We start from the raw sequence: 10,454 nt of genomic DNA, 5'->3' as shown, positions 1-10,454 counted from the left end.
GAAAACAGCCGAACCGCGGTTAAGGCCTGGAATCTACTTATGGTTTTTAGTTGCTACGCAAAAATGCTGTAAGGTCGCAATTTGTTAATTTACATTTCGCTCTTTTTAAAATCAAATTTGACACAAAAGAAATTAACAAAAGCACGATACAGATACGAGGAGACAAGCGATAGCTGTCGGGCATCGCTATTTTAGCCGGATTAGCTGGGCTACTGCAGTACTAGCCTGTTTCAGGCTTCCAGATAGTAGGGTAAGAGAAAAAAATGCATGCGAAAAATGAGTGGGGGTTTGGGTCGAGGCGAGTCACCTCGCCTCGACCAAACCCCTACTCGCTTTTTCCACGCAGTTGTTTTCGTTTTCCCGACTATCTAGGGGCCTGGAACAGGCTACTGCAGTACACGTTGCTACAAATTGCCATTGTCTCCGATCTTCATCGATCGATGCAACGCACTCATTTGAATTTCTTGGTGAGCATGTACAGCTTACAAAACAACCGACCGTGGAAAAAGTCAGGGACCAGGGGACCGTTTCTCGAAAGACCCGAAAAGTCATTTCTGAAACTGCCATCTGCCTGTTTTGGAAAGCTGATCTTTCAAGATGTTTTTAAGGTACCAAGAATCAGAATAACCGTGAAGTTTGACGACTTAAATCCTCTCGTTTCTTGAGATACAGAGGGAATTTTGACACCCGAAAAGTTTCGGGAGTTTCGAGAAACGGACTCCAGAAAGGCATGTTTGATTTACCGCGTACTGCACTTAGCTACAACGTGATTGGCTAAAAACATTAGCTGAACCAGTCACAGCACAGATGAAAACAAATACCGCGACTGTTCTCAATATTTGCACGGATCCATGTAAACACCATCGCGATCTGTAACAGAATTTGCACTGTTCCATGTAAACAGGCGGTACAAAATTCGTCCGTGCAAAAATCTGTCCGGACCCGTGTAAACGTAGCTTGATCTAGTATTGAAGTTGTAGGCTTCTGGTTATGGGCTCGCAACTTGTCGCGCAACAATGTTTCGTCGCAAATTATTGCAAAAGGTAAAATCGACGTCTACTTTTTGAAACAAAAATTTGTTGCCCGTATCAGTCTATTAACTCACACATCCCCCAAATAAGCGATCGCGAACGACTGGAGACGAGGCAGGCCGCATTTCTGCCGCAAGTTCGACACAGCCTGTCGAACTTGCGGCAGAAATTCGACGGGTGATTCAGATGTCACACCGCCGCAGAAGCGGGCCATACTGCTGAATCAGTTAGTTCTGGGGAACTGGTCACGTGCTCCGGCTGCAATACAGGGTGATTCGATGGCTTCCGCTGAATTGTCGAACGCAAACTGCAACAATCCAATGAAAATTTTCCTTCGACATGATGTCTGTAAATACAAGGTCAGGTACGTGAAAATTCGCGTGAGGCTGCGTTTATTTTAAGTCGGTGGATTGATCGACGAGACAGGAAAAATAATATTACTCTTGTCTGTAGCGTATGCATGATAGATTAAAAAAAAAAAGGCAATCAAACCGTCTGCCGATTAGCGTCGAAAGTTGCACGCAAACAAGCGAGGAGAAGAAAACTTAATCCCAAGATGAAATTTTCAATTTAGTTTCAAATTTCATCAAATTTAAATGGTTCACGGTTTGAGCCACAAAGGAAAAGCGATTAACTTTGATAAGCGAAGGCCGTCTGAGATTCTTTGTGTAAGAAAATTTTAAATATATTAACGCCTTACTACAACTTTGGCTTCTCGGAACTTTGTGATCCTACTTAATTGCGATCTCCTTTAATTACTATTTAATTACTTTAAATGATCAGAGATGAGCGTTAGTTGAATTATTTTGGCAAAAGAGCAAAGACCTCGGGGTTAGAAGTCATCGTCTGTAAATGTTGTTAAAACGCTGCGATATTGTGCACGCACAAGTTTGAAACAGGGAATGTTTCGTGACTAAAGCACGCCCAAACTTTGTGAGGGAATAAAGCAAAATATATATTAGAAAAATGTAAGGTTTGCCGGTATCTGAACTTTGAAAAAAATACAAAATACAAACGAAAGTCAGCCGGACTGAGGCGTTGTCCAGTAGTCAGCGAAAGAAGATCGAGGCTCTAATATAGGGGTTTTGTCGAAACCCCTAATATAGAGGTCTTTTTCCTGCACTTTTCCGCTGTTCGCAGACTTCAAAAAATAGATCATTGACGAACCAGAAATCCCAAAGGTAGTATCGGATCGATCTTGGACGAACGTACTCTCCAAGTTAGGAATAAAATTTGATGTTAAAGACGACGCGGTTTTTTTCGTATTTTCCGAAAAAATTAGGGTACGGACGACAGAACATCATCTCGCTTCTGTCAGTAATCACTTCGCCGCTAATATAGCAAAAATGAGCCGGTTACCTAGGAATAAAACTTGCATGAACAGCGCTTGAGCAAATCGAAAATATTCAAAAAATCTCGTTGTGTTAACGCTTTCCGTAAAACTTTAAGTTTGCTCAAAACCCTTTCAACACCTCCAAGAAACTGTAGTACTAAACCCGTAGTGGGTTTCATTAGAGGCCGGTCACCTGCGGTATACCACCATCTGTTTGTCAGAAATGCCTCTGTTATTGTGCCATGTCAAACTCAATTATTGTCAGACAAAATGCTCTCAAATGCTTACTTAATGCCTTTAACACAGCAAAAAAACACCCTTTATATAACGAATTCACTAACCCTCTATTTTTGTGGCTGGAAAGCGACCAGGGCCCGGTTGTTCGAAAGCCGATTAACTTAATCCAGGATTAACTTAAACTTTTGTTTCATGTTTTCAACTTTTTGATGAAAGTATCTTTTGCTTATTTGGGTTTTTCAAGATTGACTTCTTCTAATGTATAGTTTTGCCGAATATCAGCTTTGAACAGCATTTAGTAGTAGAGAAATAAACTCCTTGGTTAAATTTTAATCTGGGATTAGCGTTAATCGGCTTTTGAACAACCGGCCCCAGCAGGTTAAGTTTAAACTCTGCACCAAAAATTCAAAAAACGATTCTCCGGAGCAGGTTCAGAGCTACGCTGAACCTTCACAATTGAAAATGTTTAAGGTGGCTCTGGATCCTTCCCAGCAAAGTTCTTTCAAGTGTGTTTCACCTGAATATAACATTGGGGGTAATAATGGCCCAACATAAATAGAGCTCTACTTAAGTAGTACCTGATTTCTGCCTGTCCCTCGTGCCACAGCAGTGCATCCCAGAATTGTTGCAACAAAGCACAGAACACTCCCAAATATTGTCAAAACAAAAAGTCCATACATTAATCCAGTTAGAAGTCCTGTAAGAAGGGTACAATCATCAACTCCCTCAAATTCAATTCCTCCAGGACTGTGCTGGCATGCCTGAATTGAATCGCAGCACTTGCAGACGTCTGCAGAGATAAGTTTCTCGCACATAAGAAGAGACTTCAACAGTCCACCTGCATCACCAGTTAACAGTGTGCCAACCATCTGAAGAACCACACACACAGCGGAGAAAAATGTAAAAAGGCACATCTGCAACAAAGCCAAGGACACGACTTCACTTATAATATTATGTCCAGAAATGGCAGGTAATTTGACGCAGGCCCAATTTTGATATCCAACACAAAGTCTTCCTTTAAGTAAGTCTAAGCATTTGCTGCCGATGAAGCAAGTCTAATGTTCAATGTTATTAAATTCAGCTATTTATCTTTACTCAAGGACTGGAGGTTAGGGCATACATTTTTCGTCAATATCATCTGAATTCCCAGTTGCAATTAAGTGATGTTGAAATTGGGAAGTAGAACAAAGGGACACTCAAAGACGGCTATCAAAATTACCTACATTACTGGACATATCTGTATGACTTGCAATCATGCACTGTAAAAGTGAAAAAACTGCAATGTGTCCCCACCCCCCACCCCCCCAAAATATTGATTCCTCTCTTCCCAAAAGAAAGGAACTTTGAAAGAGTACAGCTATTAATTTTGAACTATTCTAAGTGAAAGTGTTCATTGCAGTGTATGAAGTGACTTGGGCAGCTGTAAATAAGCCAGAAAAAATCCAGGCTAAAAAGAGATTCACACCCATGACTGTGCCATTGTGTTGTAACTTGCTCTACTGTTTGAGTTTCAACCCCTGTTGGGAGCTTTTATTTATTTATTTATTTATTTATTTATTTATCTCAAATAAACAAATATTACAGCATAAAGTATTGTACACTCAAGGTACAGTTACCTAATAATGCGTCCTAGTAAGTTTCTAAATTTGATTCCTACAAACTACAATAAGAATTGTATACTAGCTAAAGTACATATATAATTATTACACTAATGTGTTCATCGTTAGTCTGAAGTTTCAATACTGAAAAAGGTAATGTTGCCGAAGTGCTCTTTTAAAACATGCTTTGTTTGGGAGAGTCCAACTTGAAGGTGGAAAATCATTCCAAAATTAATGTCCAATCATAGTTGGGCAAAAATGTCCTAAAATGCATTCTATAGGGATTGATAGAAAGGTGTTGAAGAGATACACTTCTAGTTTACTAGAAGAACCCAGGAGTTACATACCTTGATGAAATTTGATCACCTGGGTGAAAGTAGTCCTGAAAAGGACTGTTGGCAGTGACTGACGTTTTGACAACCTGGGCGGAAGTCATCCTCAGAGTCAAGTGATGGTTGAAAATTCAAACGAACGTAGTGATGCTCTGCTCTGTGCTGTGATTGGTAGTGGGGAAAAAGTAGTGTGAGGATGGTGAGTGGTGATTGGTGGATTACGATCCAGTTTGTGGGTGAAGGTCACAGTATTCAATGGTCCTTCTCAGGACCATGTCACTACATCCGTGAACCAAGTGGCATGTTCTTTGTATGTACCGGTAATACGAGTGCACATATTGAGCAACAACATCATGATTCCTGCCTTTTGCCCATTTTTTTAATTTGTATAATTATTAATACCCAGTATTTGTATTAAAGCCTGTTTTTCAATTTCTGCCATGTATTTTCATTGTCCATACAATAAAAAGAAAAGTACATGTTAGCTTGAAAATATATATTTTATGTTCTTGTACGAGAACAATATCTCACAAGTGAGCACAGCAAACAAGTGAGATGTTGTTCTTGCCACTCAAACATAAAATTCGTCATCTTCTCGCAACCATGTAATATCATCTATATATGAAATCCAAATATTTGAACTGCGATTGCATGATTCTAAGTGAAAGTGATCATCGTGGTTTCTAAAAAAAACTTGAAAAGCTGCAAAGGAGCCTGAAGAAATCCATACTTGACCATGACTATGCAATTTGCGATTATGCTGCAACTTGCTCTTAACCATCTGGCCCTCAATTGCGCTATTCAATGGATAGTGATTTATACGGTGGATAGCACTATCCATTGTTTGAACAACTGGGGCCAGAGCTGTGGTAGCTATCAAGTCCGTTGGGAGCTGGTCAATATGTGAATGAGTGATAAGTGAACAAAAGAAATTCCATACGTTTGAGCTGCGGTTACATAATTTTAAGTGACAGTGATCATTGTGGTTACTGAGAATCTTGAGGACTTGCAAAGCCTGAAAAATCCCAGATATGTCCAGGAATGCATTAATTAGATACACAGAGATTTCAATAAGCGTCACGAAGTGTCTCCTTGCTTTTTTCACCAACTTCAACATCACTCGACAGACGTGTCTTGGAATAGACAATTAAAGCCACAAAGCATCCCAGAAATGCTGTGTTTACCATGACCTAAAAATAACGCTAACCTTTACCCTAACCTTAACCTCCCACAAAGGCACTCTTAGGGCTTCATCATGCATTCCTCTCCCCCTGAGCGAGCAGGGGAGGAACGCATTACCAAGCTGTAAGAGTGCCTGAGTGGGAGGCTACCCTAACCTTATCTTTAGAAATAGGTTGGGAATGCTTAGGCTTACAGGGACACTGTATCAAAATTGGGCTTGCATTTCTGGACAAGTGTGAAAAATTCAGACTTAATGGGATTCGAACCCATGACCGTTCAATTCCACTTCACTTGCTCAATCACACAATATTCAATTTAAACCAGTTGCACCAATAAAACTGAAATTCCTGGATGCTGCTTGCCATGTCATGTATACAGGTTCTCTTCATGAAGAAGTGATTACATTGTCAAGTGCATTAAGTAATGAATTTTTGTGCTCAATTTGAAAGAAACTTTGACTGCTGCTATTTATCTCATTTATCTATAATTATTGTTATATATTGTAGACTACTAAATTAAAAAGACATTACTGTCTCAATATGAACAGCAGGCCTTAGTTGTTCAAAAGATGGATATCACTTTCCACAGAGTTTACAAATCAATGTGTCTGGCAGCTGAGATGTGTAATAAACCAATAATAGTTATCCACTGGCAAGTTATCATCCCCTGCTATCCACTGTTCTAAGGACGGGAACCTCAATTATATCACAGGAATTTTGACTGTGTGGTGACTACTCACATTGAAGTTCAAGGAGTCTTAGTCAATTCCAAAAAGTACAAACTGAATTATTGTGGCTCCTGTTTAGTTTACTTGAACCTTTGTCCTCACAAAACATGATCAACTGATAAAACTAGTGCCTTTTCCAGCAGAATTTGTACAACACTCCCCTTCAATATCTTGTAATGCGTTATTTTTCACATATCATTCTCTGAGGTTAGAAATATAGGGAATAGCTTCCCTTAGGCTGCCAAAGGCATTTCAAGTTGGTACATCAATCGTTCACTATCGCTTTTGTACGTGTAAGTTTTTTTATAAGAGGTTGTATATTCTTATTATCAGGCATCACGACCCAGGATTTGCAGGCAGATTCTCTTTGTTTAAATCCTATAGGTTGTTTTCACATTATGTTATCGTCTCCATGTTGGTGGATGAGATCTCTCGTTAGCTCGCTAGATCCGTCAATTGCACATACATTACGTCATTGTTATCTGTTTCTCTATAAAGATTGGTTGCAAACCATCTCTTTTGGTCTTTGAAGATCCAACTTCATCTCTACCCACAACTATTGTAACTAGCAAAGTTGCAAGTGGGATGGAAAAAACAATATTAAAAGATAGATCTACATGTATATGTAAAGTGAAATCTTGTCATCCTCAATTTTTGGAAATGAGCTTGAACAGTTACAGTTCTTTATGCGTATTATGCACACCTCCTGCTTGGCTTCAATTTCACAAATTTAAAAGATGTTGTTCATTGCATGTTTGAATAATTCATGTGAAAGGAAAATTACATATAATTAGAGACAAACATCTCTAAAAATAAAACTCAGAGTATATTGCTTATCCTTTCTTCCAGACTTGTATAAATTAGGAACTCTACCAAGATATGGTTCTTCATCGTACTGAATTTCCCACAGAATGTAATGATTTCACAGCATGAAAAGGCACATCGCATATGGCTGGACCCATTCTAAAACTGCCAGAAAGGCAGTCAGACGAAGAAAGACTACAAAGAGACAGATAATTGAAAGGAATTTGAACCCTTAGTCAAAAGATACCTGGCTGATCACTGGATGAATTTCAAATCAAAATAACAAAATAATAAATAACTTGTAGGCATCAATAAGCCAAAAGGCAAAGTTAAAGTTATTAGTCTATTAAGGATGCTCTGTCACGGTGTGTTTTCGAGAGCAAAACGGGAGTATTGAAACCTCTTTCTCAATATCTAAAACATGCTTTTCACTCTTGGAGATCAGTGCAATGCCTTTTACACAGACACCTCAGAACAGTTTAGAATTTAATATGTTTGTATTGGATAACAACTCTTTTTAGCAATAAAAATATCTCCCATCGTTAAGATGGTACATGTATGCTTTGGGTGATTATTTAACTACATGAAACTTCACCACAATAAAGTTGAACTTTCTGCAAAGTATTCCCAGAACTTTAATGCATTCCATACACTCAGTTGTCAAATTGAAACCAAATGTCACTCTATCAATATCGGTTTGCAACACTCACCACACTTATTATCTTCCAATCCGAAAGGAAACAATGAATGACTAGTTATATAGAGATTCATTTTATTTCTGCTGAAAAATGATAATAATTTTGCCCCTCTGGCGTTCACATAGAAGCAATTAAAAAAATAATTCAAATCTGAAAAAAAATAACTCCATTTTTAACTTGAACAAAGATAATACAAACAAAAGGATTTAATTGAGAGCTCAGCGGCGCGCTGTCTCGAGATTTTGCATGAATAATATTTTGTCTTAAAAACGTTATTCAATAACAGTCTTCAGTGAGAAATCTTCGTTTATTTTCTTGCGTGTATTTTCTTCCGAGGCGCTTATCCTGTCTCTCCATTTTACGAAACATGCTTCCGGCAGCAATACTGACCTCTTCTTGAAAAAGATTCCGAGCGAATTATTTATTGCCACCGAAACTAACCCGCTCTTAAAATATTTGGAAATTTCTTGCAAACATGTATTCAAGCTTGCAACCGCAAAAGAAGTTTAGCATTTTCCAGATTTATTAGTTTCATTTTGAGTTCAATGTCGAATACTGATAGATAATCTACAAGACATTGATGGACGAAAGCAGAAAAAAAGGATCTTTCATTTGACCATATGGGTGAACATATGGTGTCTTCTATTGCTGCTAAGTTGAATAATAAGCTTGATGACTTACTTCAACTGTGAAAGGCCGATTTCATTTTTCTTACTCTCTCAACTAATATCAAGTATCTGTTTCACATACAACAAGGAAAGTGATAACATTTGTGGTTACCTGAAAATTAAGTTGAATTAAGCATACAACAGAGAAAATAAGAAGAACTTACTTGACTTAACTAAGTAGTTGGACGAGTCGCGCGTATCAATGATGTATTATAATCGATCTGGATAACTTTGAAGATTTATTTTTAAAAAAATTAAAAGAAAAGACTTACTGATACAACCGTTGAGTTCTTCCACGCGATGAGCCCAACACCTCCGCTACAGAACACCTTAAGTAATGAAAACATACGAATCAACAACTCCCTAACGTAAGATCGATGTATTCTATAGCTATCATTTTTAGACTGAGTACAGAGAATAAAATTCTTATACCGTGAATCCTGCCCAGTAAGGACATGCCTTTCGTATTCTGTCCGAAGAAGTGAACGCAAACGCTGTGAAAGACAACGATGTCAGTGAAATCCCGAGAAGAATTTGTACAACACCGAATCCCAAAGTAGTTCGTCGGATTTTCATTATTTGTTGATGAGTTCCAGTGTCTTGTGAATTCATTTTACGAATACTCTTCCATCCACGAGAGCTTAGCACATTTGATGAGGCAAAGCATGCGTTAAAGACATCAAATAAGCAAGCCTTAGGCTAAGAATGACAAAGATGTTTGACAAATATAACTCCACCATTTTGTTGTCTGCACATTTAATTTTTTTTGGGCCGGAAGCCTCATTCTGATGTACCGTCTGGTATGCAGCATTTTGTAAATAGGGACGGGTAGCTCCGGGTCCAAATCAACATTACCGCTCTCAAAAATAACGAATCACAGATGGTTTAGTGTCAAGCGACTTTTGCAATAATATCTTCTTGATTTCGAACATAGCCTAGAAATAAGGGATGTTCTTGCTGCATTTTTTTCATCCAACTACTGCAACGTTCAGGCCACTCTGCCTACCCCGCTTAGCAGCAAGAATGTCATCGCAAGAAGTCGGCTGACGGGTGCAATTAAAATATTCCCAGTCGCATTGTTTTTCTAAGAACGCGGTCTTTCGAAACAATTGTATTATAGAAGCGAAAAGGTAGATATTACATTTACTCGATGGGATGATCAAATGTTTATTTTATTGAAAAACCTACAGTACCAGACATAACAGCGGTACATGTAAAGACAGCTCATCAATTATTCATCAACTTTCACGGCCTGAATTTTTTTTCCGGTGTTTCTGAAATCATTTGCATACAACACTAGACTGGCTTGAAGGGTGATGGGTCGTTAATCTCCAGCAAAATATAATTATCTTTTTTTGATAACGTGACTTCGCTTACTAAATATTTTTCACGATAAAACATAGTCAGCCTTCCATATATTTCAAAACGCGGTGGGTTTTGTTAGATCAAGACGTTACCGGAAATAAAAATTCGCCTCCCAGGGCATTCTCGTATGTATTGTGGCATGAACTGTGGAAGAACTCGACAACGTTAAGAGTTTAAGTTCAACGATGTCTGGTCTCAAAACAAACATATGCTCTCACCTATAATACCCTACCACGTTATCATATGTTTTAAAACTAAACAATGAGCAATTCCGGGACCATTAGTCAAGCAATTAATAAAAATGAGGACAGAGAAAGGCAACAGAAGATAAACTACGGTTTTTTTGGCTCCATTAAAGAAAAACCCTCGAGAGCAGCAACGCGGATGAGTATAAACGTTATCTCGTGGCAGGAGAAGTGAAAGGTTATTCTTCGATATTGAAGACAGACCCCTCTTCCCGAGCCGAAAGCCCCCCAATA

General features: G+C 38.5%; 1 protein-coding gene and 1 long non-coding RNA gene across 2 annotated transcripts in view; one reads left to right on the top strand and one right to left on the bottom strand.

Annotated features, from left to right (window-relative positions):
• Positions 1-9,462, bottom strand: part of LOC138042082 (uncharacterized) — a 20,564-nt gene extending 11,102 nt beyond the window's left edge. The window contains exons 1-3 of the mRNA XM_068887826.1: positions 9,043-9,462; positions 8,883-8,939; positions 3,180-3,515 (exon numbers count right to left, since the gene is read on the bottom strand). Coding sequence (XP_068743927.1) covers positions 3,180-3,515; positions 8,883-8,939; positions 9,043-9,222 — 573 coding nt within the window. The 5' untranslated portion in view covers positions 9,223-9,462. The remainder of the gene's footprint in view (positions 1-3,179; positions 3,516-8,882; positions 8,940-9,042) is intronic.
• Positions 1,053-8,028, top strand: LOC138042086 (uncharacterized). The gene is made up of 3 exons (XR_011130918.1): positions 1,053-1,395; positions 3,347-3,571; positions 7,290-8,028. It is a non-coding gene; the product is annotated as an uncharacterized lncRNA (long non-coding RNA).
• Positions 9,463-10,454: the final 992 nt, after the last annotated feature.

The sequence above is a fragment of the Montipora capricornis genome, chromosome 3, assembly GCF_036669925.1.
Source record: "Montipora capricornis isolate CH-2021 chromosome 3, ASM3666992v2, whole genome shotgun sequence".
Taxonomy (NCBI): domain Eukaryota; kingdom Metazoa; phylum Cnidaria; class Anthozoa; order Scleractinia; family Acroporidae; genus Montipora; species Montipora capricornis.
The sequence above is the reverse complement of the archived record's forward strand: the minus strand, read 5'-3'. Positions and strand labels throughout refer to the sequence as shown.